Source organism: Cydia pomonella, chromosome 16, assembly GCF_033807575.1.
Source record: "Cydia pomonella isolate Wapato2018A chromosome 16, ilCydPomo1, whole genome shotgun sequence".
NCBI lineage: Eukaryota > Metazoa > Arthropoda > Insecta > Lepidoptera > Tortricidae > Cydia > Cydia pomonella.
The window spans coordinates 14,649,365-14,667,145 of record NC_084718.1 but is presented as its reverse complement, the minus strand read 5'-3'; the positions used below and the strand labels follow the sequence as shown (position 1 = coordinate 14,667,145).

General features: G+C 36.5%; 2 protein-coding genes across 4 annotated transcripts in view; both read right to left on the bottom strand.

Annotated features, from left to right (window-relative positions):
• Positions 1 to 17,781, bottom strand: part of LOC133526368 (kinesin-like protein unc-104) — a 144,591-nt gene that overhangs the window by 87,814 nt on the left and 38,996 nt on the right. The window lies entirely within an intron of this gene.
• Positions 14,815 to 15,717, bottom strand: LOC133526635 (uncharacterized). The gene has a single exon (XM_061863326.1). The coding sequence runs from the start codon at positions 15,715 to 15,717 to the stop codon at positions 14,815 to 14,817; it is 903 nt and encodes a 300-aa protein (XP_061719310.1).

Sequence of the window (17,781 nt, the reverse complement as noted above, 5' to 3'; positions counted from 1 at the left end):
TGCTCCATGTCTCTTAAGCCAGTGTCTTTTAAGGAACAAGGTTACATTGTATTTGCCAACAAAGTATTTGAATATTATCAACTGGTACAATTTTTGTGTTCTGATTTTTGACTAGATATATAACGTGTACAGTACTTATACTCTATAACAAGGTGTATAAATATAATCTTAGCTGACTTTATCAACGGTCGAAAGGTTTCGTACAACAAAGAAAAGTGTTCGATCGTAACTGATAACTAGTAAGACGGAATTAGTTTTTGATCGCAACCGGTTTCGTACAAGGCAGAAATAGTTTTCGATCGCATCTGGTTACGAAGCTCTGGTTGCGTACGCGGCCGAAGGGAAATAAAGACCTTATAACATCCTCAAAATCGCTGCCGATGAGAGGTATCTCCAGAAGGCTGGCGGTATTGCCACGTTGAATGGCAATGCTTATACGCCGAGCGAAATACTGGCCAGCCTTCTGGCACCTGCAGCGTCTACAAACTGTCGTAAACTTCACTTGACTTGTTTGCTATTTGGTATACTAAACTATACAACCCCTGCATATCTTAAAAAAAGCTATCTTGCATTAAGCTCCGCGAACGCCGTGGTTGTAGGATTCTACTGTTGATGCCGCGTCATGCCTCAGCTGCTTTCCGGGCTTTCCTTTCGTTATGCTGCGTCAAGATGCTGGAACAATATTCCGCCGTTTCAAGCCAAAACATAAACAGTATTTACTCAATCACTAGCTTAACCAGGAAACCTGCAGATTCAATACGAGCTACCTGTAGTCAGTACTTTTGTTACTTATCACAATGTTTTATTCCTTCCGCATTGATATCTACATCATTCTTTCACAACACGTCATCCTTTATTTGAGTGTCATTAAATCATTAATGTTATCATTCGTTTTATTTTAGTGCCGTTTTGTTAATATTAAATTTTATAACAACTTTTTATGATTTTCATGATCGAAAATGGATTGAAATCGATAGACGAGACATCTCATAGGATATTTGGTATGTCAATTCTGTCATTGAATTTAATTCATATAACTACCGTTGGCGCTAGTTATATAGTGTCACTAGTTATATAGCATAGTATGTGTAAGTTAATCTATGGTTTACAATATGAGGTAGTGCTGCACTCTGGCAACGGAACATTGCAGTAACACCCCGTATTGATTGTGTTTTATACTGATTGATTGTTTACGGCTAAAATATATTTGTATAAGGCGCGTATATATGGATATTGCACGTTTATATATTACAAAGTTATTATACTAAATACAACTAAACACCCTAAACTCCCCGTGACAGGTGCTGACATCTACCTGACGTGAATTAATTCCGAGCACAAGGGGTATTACGTGCAAGTGGATTACACTAATCCTCTAGCAATTGTACTAATGAAATATGGAAATATTCTATTTCATACGTAATGCTGGGAGTGTTTCTTAATACATAATTTATCTTTAAATTTCAACATTTATATTTTGATGCCTTTTGGAAAACCATTTCTGATCGTTAGATAATTCTGTAAAGTGCTAGTGCCAAAATAAGTAACTAAAACATCATGTGTAATTGCGAAATGTTAAATTTACTGCTATTGGATATTTGTTAGCAATATTCCTGTTATTTCCAGAGTTAACATCAATTTAAATTAACCAGGCTGATCAATCAAATGATAAAGCAATCGATTTAATCCAATGTTATTAACGCGTCAATCGCCAATCGCAATTAAGCCCTAACTGTGGGTAAATAATTTAATTTCTGTCAGCATCAAACACACATTGTCAATCGACACTTACGTGCTGCATGTGCCTCATCGCTAAAATCATAACGGTTTATATGTGTCGTTTTGTAAGACTTGGTTATTGAAACAACGATATATTGGAAGTGTTTTTATTCGTAAAGCGCTATCTCACTCTTACCTTATTGTTTTTACATATGTCTATCCTTATTACTCTAGTGGTGTTATTACATATCGAATGAGACTATTATGGTTCGACCTAACTATCGATTTTGCCCTTGCATGCTCTTTCAAATTTAAATTGAATCGAATATTTATATTGTTTTAATTTTAAATTTCACATCTCTCTTACAGTTTTTAGGTAAGCGGGTTAGGTATATTTAGTAGTCAAAATGAAAGACGCTAGTGATCAAAAATGGAATAAAAAAATAGTACTTGTTAGCAGTTGGCAACAAGGACGAATTTTGCCTGAAATATACACAAATAAAAGTACCCAGATGATAAGATTGACACGGCTGCGACCTCTAAGTTTAATGACATCTGATCGAGTGACAGGCCGTTTATCAAGGGACCGCGACGGAGGTATCGACCTCGGGGCAAGGCTACCGGCCATCCCAGTAATGCTTCCTTACATTCCAATCATCAAAACGCAATTAATTCGAAGCAGTAGGTACTTTAGAAGGCATTTACGAGTTAAATTAGAAGTTAGCTTCTGCCCCCAACTTTGTCTGCGTTGAATAATAAATTCCGTGATAAGATCCTACTTCCTTCCCTGGCACTTAAGGTACCGAAACTCTAAATATATTGTTTATATTATCATAAATAATCTAAATTGTTTCAGCGGTTAAAGCATGAAGAGGTAACAAAACAAACAAACAGACAAAAAGTTACTATCGCATTTATGTATAATCTTACTAGCAGAGATTAAAATTAACACCTGATTGTACAGACACCAACAGTGATATCTGATATGGTCAAGTCGCGTATAATAAATTCTCTCAATCGCATTTTTAGAATTATTATAGCGTGACAGATACTTTTCGCGACAGGATCGTGTCATATTTTATGATCTGTTACAGTGAACTTTTGTTACACCCACAATAATAGATCTTTCAATTAACAAACTATATTTATATCTCCAGGATTATCATGTAACGGCCAAAATAAAACGACAATATTTTCATACAATTCAATAACATTATTGCCTATGATTACCTTCAGGACACATTCATGTCATCATAACGTGGCTGAGTATGCCAGATACGTTATTGTAATTTACGCTTTAACACATTCACTCCCAGCAACCCGCTATGCGGGCTCTCTTTTCGTAGGCACTTTTAGCTACATACGGATTTTCCCATGTTATCGGCTACACTCGTAGCGCGTAGCTCGCGCTGGCACTGAATAAAATACTATAACTTTGCACCTGCTGGGCGTCAATAGAACTCAATTATTGTCGGCTTACCTATTGATTTAAGGGAATTGAGCTAATCCAACGGGTATTGAAGAAAAAGCAAGCCACATGATTGGTTCAATGATTGACTAGTCGAAGCTATTGTTCGGACTTCAGGACATAGGTTAGTGGCAAAGTCTTTATATGGCAGACGTCATATGACTGGCGTTATTACAGATAATGCTTCTGTTAAAATACGTTTTTGGGTTAAGAGAATACAATATACGTATCACGGAGAAAAGTCAAAAGATCTCGAGTACCCCACTGTTAACTAGAATAAAATAATATTTGTAGGAGGAAAATCTCGAAATTTCAATGTTGTTACACATTCCACACAGGTACGTTAATGTAAGGAATTTTTGAAAGGATCGCTTCCTTAATTACAGGCAAGGCTTCGCCATACTAAGCTAAATTTCAAAAGGAAGCGTACTGTAGGTAACTTTGTTTTACCTAAATAATAAAGTATTAAAGTGTCTTAAGGGCTTTGTATGTTCTTTTGAAGAAAAACATAATTAAAACTTTCAATGTTCTAAGAAAGTATTAAGTATGTTAAAGCTGCGTGCTACAAAGCACAAATATAGTATTCACAAAACCCTAGGGAAATTTCTCATGCTTTTAAAGTAACTCATTATTTATCTATGTAGCGGTTTGAAAGTGATACGTTTCGGCGCTAGTGAGTTTTACTTACCAAATATGTTTTTTTACGATTTGCAATGATAATTTGGTTCTATACTTGCCGCAAAACTAACTGGCCACTGAGATCATAATGCTATCTTCTTTACCCTTGTTAAGACCAACCAAGAGTGAAAGAGATGGCATAATGACCTGACCGGCCAGATAGTTTTGCGGATAATTGTTATATAATTTGGATACTGATATTCAACCGCTTCCACATCCAACAATCTTACCTAAATTGTTTAGTGATTGTACCCCTGCATACATACGTACTTCCATACAAATATGTATGAAAGGGTGCTAAGCTATTTAAATTAATGTATTTAATGTATTATAATAATTTAATTTTTTATATTTTAATTGTATTTTGTAATGTGTCATATGGGTTGCTATACATGAAATATTTTTTTTGTTATCGTTTTACTGACTGTAATATGTTTTACTTTCCTCTTTTCCTTAATGAAAAGTAAAGTGTAACTGGTGAAAAGCACCCATTCTTACTAAAGTAAAATATCTCGTCCTTTCATCCCTTCGTAAACAATCCACTATTACAAAAAATATCCTTCGTTTTCCTTCTCTTATCAAAATGTTCCTAATCCTAAAACAAAACAGACCGTTTACCACATCCTCTGTAAACTTCATTGTGTGTACCTAACTTGCTCAAAGGTTGTAAAGGGCGACTACATCTGATACGAGCCCTTCGCGGGTATTATGCAACACATTACAATTCATGAGATAAAATATCTTCCCACATTCGTACACATTCTACGGCCATGTCGTTCTAGCCAAGTTAAGGGGTCCCCGCCAATTCAATAAAACAGAAAAGTTGTGGAACGTAACAACAATTACTAATAAATGTGGAATGTAACGAATATTTGTCTGGAATTCAAAATAAGAATCATTCCGTTTTATATTATTTTTAACAGATCCCTCGCTGCTCTATTTTATTAGTATCTGAGTTTCACTAAAATCGCTTGTTAGTTGACTATGTTTCAAGTTTTAAATACATCATGTACCTGTGACAAAGCCACATATACTTAAAAATTGCAATTTAAATAAATACAACGTACGAGTATCTCATCTTCAATTAGTTACATGATACTATTTTGTCATATCGTCGGCGATACGCGTAGTGCAATACCGTGTAACTAACAAATCCAATTTCCTTGTACATCGTTTGAATTTCGAACTCTTTCGACTTTGTAACTAACGCGGTACGAGTATTGCACTATACCCGACGATATTTAAGGAATAGCAACATAATAATGTAATGTTGCCCATCGAAGGGCATTAAGATACGAAAACTGCTTAAGATAACTTCAAGTTCGAGACAGCATGCTTATACGACGCAGACAGGTTCGAGTTACACACTCCACTTTTCATTTCCAATACGAGAAAATTAGAATACATGTGTAATTAATGAAACATGAATAAGTATAAACTTTTATTGTGTGTTTTGAGGGTACATTCAATTAATACTTTAAGTAAAACTATCGTTATTTATGGAATGGGGAGTTAAATATCATAATGAGATTGTATAAAAAAATCTATTAAAAACCATATTTAATTAGTTATCGTAATAAAAATGAAAAATACGTACTAGGAAAGTAAAATTCCCTAGAGCAGAAACATATAACTGTCTGCACACTTCATAGATAAACAATGACCCACTTTCAGAGCATGAGATAAGAAAAATAAAGTTGTCAATCGAAGGACATTGCGATAGGAAAGCCCCTTAAGATAACCTGTGTACGGTTCGAGACACAGCATGCCTTTACGAGGCAGATACTTTCGAGTAAGGATATTGCTAGACTCATATCGCTGTATTGCCAAAGGTCACGCAAGCGTTCAGACTTGCCTTTTGTGAATCGCTGGAACAAAAGCTCTCTAGCTTTGTTGCAAAGGAGCAAACAGCTTTGAACAATGGTTTAAAATTTCGAAGCGAAAATTCGAGTCAAGCTCATTCTGCTGGAATTCTACATGTACCTACGGTTATTTTGGTGTGACAACGATTTATGATTGAGTAACTCAAATTATTTTGCAACATCTTGTTAACATTTTGCAAGTTGCTTAGGTAACCTTTACCGTTGTGAATCAGTAATTATACATTATTATTATAGGCACTTAAGATGTCTAAGGTGACATTAAAATGTCATAAAATATTATGACCATGTATTAACTTGGATGTGTAATTATAACATGTTTACACCGTATTAACCGAATATACACTAACGAATATGCAATAACAACGGAAAACGATTTAACGTTAATCAAACTATTCAAATTATGATAAGAATCTTCCACTCCACCACTTCACCACTCCATATCCCGAAAAAACTGTAGAAAAAGGAATTTTAATTCCAGTTAAACCCCAGCTTTTTAAAAACAAAAACGCTCCAAATCGTTTCACCCGTCTGGGAAAGAAACGGTAAAAGCTTACTCTTTTTTGCACGAAAGAATATCAGCGGAAAACTGAAACTTAACCCATTCACGACTTGATTCGGAGGCGTTAGCGCAAAGTGTCTCGAAATGAGCTCCAAACGGCGCTGGAATGAGCTCAAGAGACACCGAAATGAGTGGGAACAGCTGGGAGATGTAACGCTGAAATCTTCATTAATGCAAAAGCATCAAAACGGCACCAACAAACACTGCTTTTGTATTTCTTAGTAAAAATAAACTAAAGCTACCAAAACTATTCTTACCCAATCAATGCATTATAAAAATAAATAAAAATCACATAAGATTGATCCCTATAAAATGATAAAAAAAATTGTTTCTAATGTCATAATTATATTTATAACACAAGTCAAATATTAAATAAGTATTGTCGCAATTCTATGTCACTCTTTATTGGAAAAAAAATGTTGACAGAGCGTTTAACTAAAAATAATATCATCGTTTCACCCTATTATACCCTTAGCGGCTTTTTATCGCACGGAAAATGAGAAAAAATAACAGGATCATAAAGATATCCATTACGGTAAGCAGCCTGTCAGACAGGGAGGGTATAAAAGAGGAGAAACGGTTAAAATGTAATTGACCGTGAAAAAAAACGGTATTAATAGGACAACAATGGCGTTTGTAAGTACAAACAAACCTGGCGACGGAAACGTTCACATCGATTGACGTGCGGGCTGGCGCCATTGGTCAGCGGTCGTGACGTCACGTGCGGTATCGACCCGACGCCTACGGACGCGCATGCGTCGCGATCGAAGCTTGCACCTGATTGGTTCTCGCCTTTGCCAAGGCAACGATTGACAGATGTAACGAATTTACGTTCCGAATGTGAACTTTTGAATTTTTCATTTGCTTTCTTGTCTGCGTATTGGGTTGCGATTGCAACGACAGTTAAATTTAAAATTATTCGAGATGAAATTTCTGATGTTTGAAATACAGGGAGATTCTGTCTGGTTTTTGATCGGTTTTACTTTTTGCGCTGAATTCTAGAATGAAAATTACAAATTAAAACTAAATGTGACCGCGGCCAGCAAAATGTCCCACTTTGTCGCTTGCCATATGGACGCCTTGACAGATTATTCGTATAAAGATACAAGCAAAACTCGTCCTTATGACAAGCGACAAAGTGGGTTGCCGACCGCGGTCACAAATTTAGTCCTGAGCAGCATACTACAAGAAAACAACCACGGAACCTCCGTCAGAGTTAAGGTTCGCCCACATTGGTGCTAAAAACACGTTAACGCTCCGGAAACGCTGTGACGTGACTAAGGCGTCACGTTTTTCTCGTTCTATCCTGTGCCCAAAATACACAGCCACTCCATAAAGTGAGCCGCATCAAAATCAACACAACGGAAGCAATTTACTACAATAACATCACTTGTAAGACACCAAGCACCAAGTAAGGTCTCTCGCAGTTAGCAATTTAAAAAAAAACATTGTTGGTTTCCGTAGAGGAGCTGTAATGGTGGTTAGAGCACGTAAGCACTATCCCGTGTTTCACGCACAAGACTTAACGGCTATCGATTTGCGGAAAATGTACAGGACACTACCTAGTGATGGGTAGGACATCAATTTAAAATGAGTTTGTATGAGTACCTCATTCTCTAAAATGAAGTGTTACAATGTCTTACTTCAAATGAGGAGAGGTACTAGCAGTTTTGCAGCATCGACTATTCCATCAACTCCAACGGCAGCAAACCATATTTAATGTAAATACATATTTAGGCATTGCTAAACTTCCTTTTAAATATTTAATTGGAGTGCAATTCTGGAGGTTTAAAACAGAACTTTAACAACAGAAGACATACATTTAAGAATCAAACTAAGGAGTTAAAGTACATACATCCTATTGCAACTTAATTTGATGCTTTTATGAAACTTGTTCTAATTTAGCAGTTTATTATTTTTATTGTTAGATTGTTCAGTATCAATTTTTGCTACTTGATATCATTTTAAGTTTAACATTCATATATTGAAATAAATACTAACCATAAACTACCAAACAAACAATTAACAAACTAAGGAGAACAAATCCAATATTGTTTGTACCATTATTATATAGAAATTACTAACTTACCACCTCATAATTTATCAGTAATAATATCATTGTAATATGATAACAAACGAAAGCCTCAATAACGTTCGCGCGGTAATGCCACCGGCGTGTAATATACACTTGATTTTTGTATGCAAAAGACACAACGAAAGACCCACAGGTATATTTTATCGCGAAAACAATGTTAATATATTGTTATTTTGGCATAATTATAAGAATGGTCACTGATCACTATTTATAAAACACAACTAAAGATTACGAACAACTTTTTCGAGTTTCTCGTATTATAAATATGTCAAAATCATAAATGATCGAAATAGTTTACGAAGCACGTTAACAAAAAGTATTACAAATTCAAATCGTTAAAATGTACATGTTTATTTCACCTATACAAATTATATTTACTTTTTTTATTAATAAACTAATGTAAATTATCATATTTTGTGTACGCCACTATATTATATTTCAATAATTTAAATAATATTTTGGTCTCTTAAACGATACCTAATATTCTAAGCAAGCTTCGTAAATGCCCAGTGAGACTTGGTTGGCATTTCAATCGCTTATCAAGTAACCATTTCACTGTCCAGTCTAATTGATTCAGATTATACATGACACCAGCAATATGAGTCTTGAGGTCAGGTTATACTGGTATGCGCGTTAGTACAATAATAGCTAACAAATATGGAGGCCTACCGCGAACCACGAAGTTTTGCTTTGCTGTCGCACTTACGTATGAAATTACAAGTGCGACAGAGAAAAAAAACTTTCTTCGGTAGGTTCTTTGATGACTTAGATTTTTCGCTTTTGACAAGTAACTTAGCAATGCTAGGATCAAAATGGCGTAATATGTATGTAAGCTTGCGGACGCTTACGCTTGTTTTCTTTCGTGTTTCATTTTTAACGTATTTTCGATGAGGTGTTATTGAAGCACGGCGCGTGTCTGTCTCACTCCCTCTTTCGGTAAATCCAATTCATTGTTTCATTTTGAAAGGATTTTTGAGGGGATGTCACAGTGAGGCGAGTGAATGGTATAAACACAACGCATTTCTCGGTTGACCTTTTGTCCTTGCAATAAGGTTTGTAGTTGGACAGTTGATAGTATGAGCGATGAATACGATGACGTCAATGACTCATTTCTTCATTTGAATGTCGGCGAGCACCGAGCGCCTCGCGACTCTCTTGCGAGTTGTGAGGAACGCGAGTGAGTTTGAAAGGCTGAGAGTTTTTTTTTAAATTTTAAGTGTTTGAGTGGTAAGAGCTGTGTGTGATGCGCGCGAGTAAATGAGTAAAATTAATTGAGGAGTGATGTATGACATTTATGCGGTGTGAAGTTCTGCGACAATTTAACAAAGTGAGTGGTACAAATGAGGTGCCTCACGAGTGAGCAACTCAACACTAACACTACCTAACTATTTATTTATGATAAGGCTATATAAGTCATTCAACTATCCGCCGTGTCGACTAATTCCATTTAAACCTCTAATTGGGTATCACACGAGCGATTTGTCTGTTTTCCCGGAAGCCACAAACTAAGGGCCATTGATCGGAAAAAGCCGAGGCAAGGCCAAGGCCTTCAATCAGCCCTCGGATAACGCGACAACTCACAACATGAGGGCGGGGTGGGAAGTAACTTATTATTATTTATATCTCTGTGAGAATTGTCTCATACTTATATTACAGGTATAAGTAAATATTATTTAGATCGAAATATGAATAAGTTGTATCTGAAGTTCAATAGTTATTCGAGGACGTACCTAAGATAATTTGATGTGCACGTAATACGATAGGATGCTAAGCTGACTGTAACGCTAAATGACTGTATAATGTACAGTCGAGTTCATAAATATGTATCCATTTTTTCACCTAACTGCAATGGATTAAGGTGAAGAAATGTATACATATCTATGAACTCGAGCAGCAGGAACTGTTTTTCTTTATTTTTGAATAGTGTGATTCTATTAACTTCTTTGCCTGCGATTGTTGTTTTTTTTTTGTATTTAATTATGTTCTCTGACGCCAATGCATTAATTGCTATTAATTATTTTGAACGTTATTGTTATTACTTTACTGTTAAATCATTTTTAACGATTAAAATACCTGTTCTTCTAAACTAAAATTTATGTAATTTGCTGAACATGAATCAACAAAGAATATTTTTTGTTTGACAATAGAATTCAGTTACAATCAACAATGGAAAAACATTTAAAAATACGACGGCAATTAAAAACAATGTAATTGAAACCCCCCGGAGTCTGTATCATCCCACGCATAAAACACAAAGGGCAGGACAATGTCAATGCCGGCTCGGAACAAGCAGTATTTTACTTTTATACAGCACCCGCATAAACCCAGCCTCGCTTAAGGCTGAATTATGACACCAATACGGAATATAAATTGATTTATTATAGGAGCATTTACATGAAGCAACCCGGTCGATTCTGATGGATGTTAATAGTTACTATTTTATGTTTACTACGCTTCCATTAACAGAGAACCAGTAAAAAGGTGAAGTTTGGATGGTAACTGCTGTGGCGGCGCCCGTGGTCGCAGCAGTAATGCTGTAACAGTAATGTGGCTGCTGCAAAGTTGCCTGGAAGAGATCGCTCATACGCGATAAGACTGGCTGTTGATACCTCTATTCAATTGTATATGTTTCTGTACATGCATTGTGAACTATGCGAGGTGTGCAATAATAGTAGATTGTTAAGCAAGGGATGAAAGGCATACCTTTCTGTCGAGGTAGTTTGGCGTTCGAACGCAGTAAAAGCGCCAATAGTCCGAGACTGAAATGGTGCCTTTCACCCGAGTTCTGTACTTTTCATTTCGAATACAAGGAAAGTAAAATACATGTGTATTTAAAAAATATGACTAAGTATAAACTGTAATAAATAGTATCTCTTGAGGGTACTTTCTATTTTTATTAACAATTTAGGTACAAGTATAATGTAAAGTGGACTCATTGCATTTTAACAGTTAACTATTATAATGAAAATGGTACAACAAATCGATGTAATATCAAATGTTAATTGCTTATCGTAATATAAACGAAAAAAACGTACTGGGCAAGTAAAATGCCCTAGTGCAGAAATGTATCATTTTCTACACACTTTTTAGAACAATAACGATCCACTTTCAGAGCATGAGAAATGAAAAGAGTATTGTATTGTAGCTGCAGTTGCAGTTAAGTATGACTTTTGATTACGCATATTTTCTACGAAAATTCGGTTCAACTTCGTCCGTGTCCGTGTTTAAGTCGTTAAATTGGGACAAGGCAGGATTCGGTATGTACCGTTACCCTTTCCTGGTGTGAACTTTTATTTCATGTTAATGCGTTACTAAAAGTAGATTAATGGAAGTACCAAACAATGATTGATGAGCTCCTTACACGTGCTATCTACGTACTTACGTAATAAATCTAACAAAAGTTCTATAAACCAAAGGTTGACTTTCGCGAATAAATTCATTTCATATATTAGATATCGTACATAATGTGGCTGAATTTTAGAGTTTTATTTTATTTATGTTAGTTTTCAAAGTATAATTTGAAAGTTAGCGCGTGGTTTTCCAATACAATCCAATTTGCTAGAATTACTTTCTTGTTTGTAGGTATAATTTCGATAGACGCTTGCGCCCACATACACATACCAATAGTAAGAGTATACCTGCCAATTCTCTATACTAATACTCTTGTATTTTTATGTCTTTCTTTGTCTTTTATTGCGTAGTTGTGCTTGTTTTATTTGGCGATATTGTCTAGTAGATTTTTATAGAAATATATGTTCTGTAGAACGGTCAACACAACTACTAAAGTTCAGGTTTAGGCTTTGGTTTGTTTTTTAGGTATTTAACATCATAAACGAGTACCCAGGCCCACTAAGACACTAACATTATGCCAATAATATAAACCTATAGATTCAGCCCATCATACACTTTGAGTCTATGCTGTGACATTTTAACTTTTAGTTAATTTGGACATCGATGAATTTGATGTTGGGTTAGGTTAGAGGCCCGTCCCCGCGTCTGGGTGGTATGCGAAACGCATTTCCCCTCTTAAAAAAAAAAGTTTGTACTTTATTGTAATTGCATTTATTATTTATTTATCTGATCTCAGTTATTTCATTTCTTTAAGTTTTTTTGTTACATTTAAATAACCTGACTGAGTGAACCAGACGTTTTGTAAGAGCTGATTTTCAATACGCCAAGTTGTTAAACGTTGAGTGATTTTTTATCGGCCTAGGCGACTAATTAGCTAGCTAACTTAACCAGATGGCTACGACATACACATTTCTTCACCTTAATCCATTGCAATAAGGTGAAAAAATGTGTACATATTTATGAACTCCCGTTGTTTACTTTTTTAGCGAATATGCAAATAAAGAACTGTATCATAAACTTTTATCTCTATGTATGATCATTTTATTTATAACGTGTTTTATAAATTACGATTACATACTTACAAACGTTACACGTGTAATTCGGCAAAGAGGCAAGAGTGAATTTATTACGGGTCCCTTCGGGTCATAATTCAGTTTGCACCGCGCCCGTATATTGCCAACAAGTTATGATTACGAGATCTCTTCGTTAAAATTTCAAGTAGGCAAATAACTAAGAGAAGCCCCGATGGCAAAGCGGAAGAAGTTAAACTTGTTTACGGTAATGGTAAAATAGACTACGCTCAAAATCGAATCAGTAAATAGTTAACGAAGAGATAGGGCCCAAAAATCCCAAGATAGATGCAATAACTTATATTAATATTGCCAACGAAGTAACGTGAATAAATAAGGATCAGTATCATGAGTTTTCGCAACTTCAAAACTATCTAAATAATTAATCTGTTTACATGAGCATGCATTCCTTTCTAAATTATTTTCAAATCCAAAGAAATTAAGAGAAAACCAAATATTTATAATATACACTTTACCGTTTTACATACATTATTATTAAGTGCGGGTAGTTCGAAAAACTCGCGCAGCAAATGTTGATGCCAACTTTAGCCAGTCTTTCCGAGATCACGGGGGCAATCCTGTCCTCGATACGTCTGAGGGAATTTTAAAGTTTAAGTTTACGCTATAAGTCCCGTTAAAATAAATAATAATATACCAAATATCTAACAGAAATGTTCATTTTATTTAAAATATTGTCCAGGGTGAAAAGGTCAACGTTATAAACTCAGAATACAATGTCAAGTTGTAGTAGTAGGATGTCAAGTTCTGAAGACATAAACAAAGCTTATGGCGTTAGCATTAAGATTGTATGGAACAATACGCGCCGCACCCGCGATATGTTACACCAGTTACACCTTTATTCGGGTGTAGGTAGGGCAACCAGATGTCAACAAATCTTTGGACAACTCAGGAATTTTGACCTTACGTCGAGACTGCTGTCTCAATAAAAAACATATCAGGACTGTACCAGTTTACGAAGATGGTTTTGGGATCTGGTTGCCGCACGAAGCACGAAAAATATAGGTTATTTGTAAAATAAAAATAAAAAATGGGGTTTCGGCTAGTTGTCTCATAGTACATTACAATACAAGTGCGAAAAATAGAAAATTCGCAACGAGTGGGGATAAATTACAACACGACCGAAGGGAGTGTTTTAAATCGACACGAGTTGCAAATTGCCTATTCGCACATGTATCGTACAACAGTTTACAGTACATATGGCCCTTTAAATTTTCGACATAGTTACGTAATGTGCTATTATCGCACTAGTGCGGTAAAGGAGCACCATATGTACTGTAAAAGAATATTATTTTTTAATGACTATTCAGAGGCTAGAAGAATTTTGTTGATTTTAAGTAAAACAGATAATTAAATTATGAGTATAATAACTCACCTCGTTTGACAAGTGACTTGTCAGAAATGTCTTCAAAACTCAAAGACTGTCTGTACGTTGACAAATGTATGGTTACCACATTTCTTGTATTCAGCAGGAGCCTAGGGAATTGTGAAGTGGAAACATCTCGTACATCTCACAGTAAACGATGTATCGCTAGACCTATTCTCCATTCATTAGCTTTAAATAAAACATGCTGATACTGAAGTACCTTACTGCAGTTAGTAGTAAACGGTTTATTGGTCTTTCCAAGTGTTATTTGGTTGGAAGTGTTGGAAGGAACTGTTTCATAATTTAGTGCGATGCTTACAAGTGAACATATTTGTATGCTTCGCATGGAGATATAAGACTGATGTTAGCATGACAAATCTTTGTAAAGCACTATAAGTAACAAACTAATACCGATCACCGGTGACTGACATTATAAGTTTTTATATATAGCCTTATTATTAAAAAAAAAAAAAAAAAAAAAAAATAAAATAAAGTTTTATTTTCAGGCATCACGTACATTAGTACACCCATATCACACTAAAAAGAATTGCTTAAAACTAAAATAAAAGTAAAACAAAAGTAAAACAAGTAAAATAATAAATGAATACTATTTTTTGTTCTCGTTTTCATGCACTGAGAGCCAGTGCCTAAACATATTACAATTAATATTGCGGTACACCGACATGAGGATGGTATTATGCGAGCGGCGCATCCCCTCCCAGAAAGAAGCAATGCGCGCGCGTACCACTGCGAAGAAGTCAGGGATTCTGGCTTCTGCGAACATGGTGGAGGCACTGCAGGAACGCGGCAGCCCCAACAGAGTCCGGAATATATTATTATACTGCACACGGATGGTGCCGTACGATTTCCTGCTGTACCTGACCCACAGTTGACAGGTGTAGAAAGAGAGACAATATGCATTAAATAATGTATATTTGACTCCCCTGCTACACCCGGCAAACCTGCGGGCTATCATATTGCCACGAACAGCCAGAGCTCTTCTTTCTCGTTCTATGTCACTGTCGTCCCTCATGTCGTCCGTCAGTATATGGCCAAGATATTTGAACCGCTGCACAATACGCAGCTTCTCTCCATTTAATTTGACTTCCGGTATGTTCTCCGGACCCCTTCCAGCCTTAAAAATCATCAGCTCTGTCTTAGCCACATTGTAAATCAGCCCATGAGAATTTACATAATTTTCACAGACTGAAACCAGCTTTCTCAGACCCTTGATGGAGGGGCTGAGAAGCACCATATCGTCAGCGTAGCTGAGACTGTTAATACAGACGTCACCCACGTGACAACCGACTCCAGTGCCCCTCAGCCTCCCCATCAAGTCATTGACGTAAAGGTTAAAGAGGTCCGGAGAAGTAAGTCCACCCTGGCGTACCCCGCATTCTAATCTATAGCTATTAGATGTCGTGTCGCCCCATTTCACACAGTTGGATTGGTTTCCGTACCAGTACTCGAAAACGCGTACCAAGTCCTCAGGTACTCCCGAGCCGCGCATTTTACCCCACAGAATGTCATAATTCACAAGGTCAAATGCACGGCTAAGGTCGAGAAAGCATGCGTAGACCGATGTATTGTTACTTACGTAATGGTCCACAGCATGTTTCAGACTTACGATCGCGGAATCGGTCGAGAGACCGGGACGGAAACCAAATTGCGCGTCGTCTATTTTGAGAGTCTTAAGTAGGCTTGGCTGCAGCAAACGTTCAAATATCTTGCCCACCACCGTTCCAAGGGAGATTGGTCGGTAGTTAGCCGATGATGATAAATCTCCTGTTCGGTTCTTGACAATCGGGACGACAATGGTACGTATCATGTCTGCAGGAAGATAAGAGTACCGCAAACATAAATTGAATAGAGTACAAAGTTTCCCATAGATAACGTCACCTGCAAAAAGTATGTGCTCAAGGCTAAGGTCATCATGGCCTGGCGATTTGCCCCGCTTCATGTTTCTAACTATCTTCGCGATTTCTTCAGCAGAGAAACGAACAGGGTGCTGTGGTTTAGCATTGACGGTTCTATGGCGCATATCCCTAAGCACACACTCGGGCACAGGTCTTGGTGAAACTTTGAACCTATAACTAAAGATATCGGCTATAAGCGCCGGTTGCTGGGCGCCGTCCACGCTTACTGGTAACTGAGCTTTAAAACTGTGCTTCTTAATTTCATTCCAAAATTTTGTAAAGTTCTTGTTCTTCCTAGACGCGGCTAAAATATCCAATTTTACTTTTTCTTCATTTTTTTGACACCATCTTAGTTTATTTTTATTGGTACATTTTAGTCTTTAAATATGTTCAGGAATATACTGTTAAAATCTCTCGCAATGCTCACGGGCACCGTGTATAATTCATAAGACATTTGAGTAATAGCGCAATGCGTAATACATATCTAATATGGTGCGTTAAGTTCCCAAAATTCCGTGTGAGAAAAGTTAGTGTTATACAATGCAGTATCCTTTATGAGAAAAGCTCGTGTTATACAATGCAAGTAAAATTAAATAACAGGGTACAACTTGCTTCCCTCGATTCAGGTCACGTGCTTCTATAAAATACCGAGAACGTCCCAAGGAGGCGATGCACGGTGCACACCCTTTGTTTGTATATGGCTAGTGGAAGGCTGGTGTTAGCTTTCATGTCACATCTACTCTTTCTTGTGTTACGTCGGTATTTCTACTCAGAACCACGAGGATTATCGAACCAAAAACATAAAATTGTGGCCGAAAAAAAAACAGTTTTGTGTGTCACATGTTGGGTAACATTTGTTTGATTAACTGTAGACACGTAAAATGTAAGTAAAAGATACAGATTAAAGAAACACAATTGATTAATGATAGAGGCAGACCCACCGGCCAGTCGGTCTTATCCCTAAAGAGCTATCTCTTCCAGACAACCTTTGGGTAGCGGAAACACAACAATTAATAAAAAAGTAGGTGTTGCTAAAACTTTATGAAGCCTACTTTCACACACACAATTAAGGCCAATACAATAGCCAAGAGTTGTTGGTTTTTCGAAAAACAAATAGGTACCTACACTTTTTTCTGAAAACCACGTACGATAAAAAACCAAGTTGAACCGCTTTCGTACATTACAAGTCCCTTTGATTTCATTTGCATCTCATTATGACAAACGTCACAAATATATAACTATTAGCTAAATGGCCCATAGTGATGTCAAAATCAGCTCTTGTATAATTCGAATGCGCCTATAGTCCTAATAAAGGTTCTAAGGATTCATTGATTATATTATATATACATAGATAAAGACAAGCCACGTGGCCTTCATATACCTAGCATCTAAACGTAGTTCCAAGTATACATACCAGGGGCGGCGGGTCCATACAACTCGATTCCCACCGGCTTGCCTAAAATTTATTGCTACATAAACCAATATCATCATTAAAATTAAAAATATATCCATAATGAAAACACTACGTATTACATTACCTTGGAATTGATAACACGATTTACTAAAGCACTAATCATAGCAGGCGCGCCAAGTGAAGCTAAGCTTGACTATTCATTCATGCGCCACTGCACAGATACGAAAACTCACGCACACGCTCA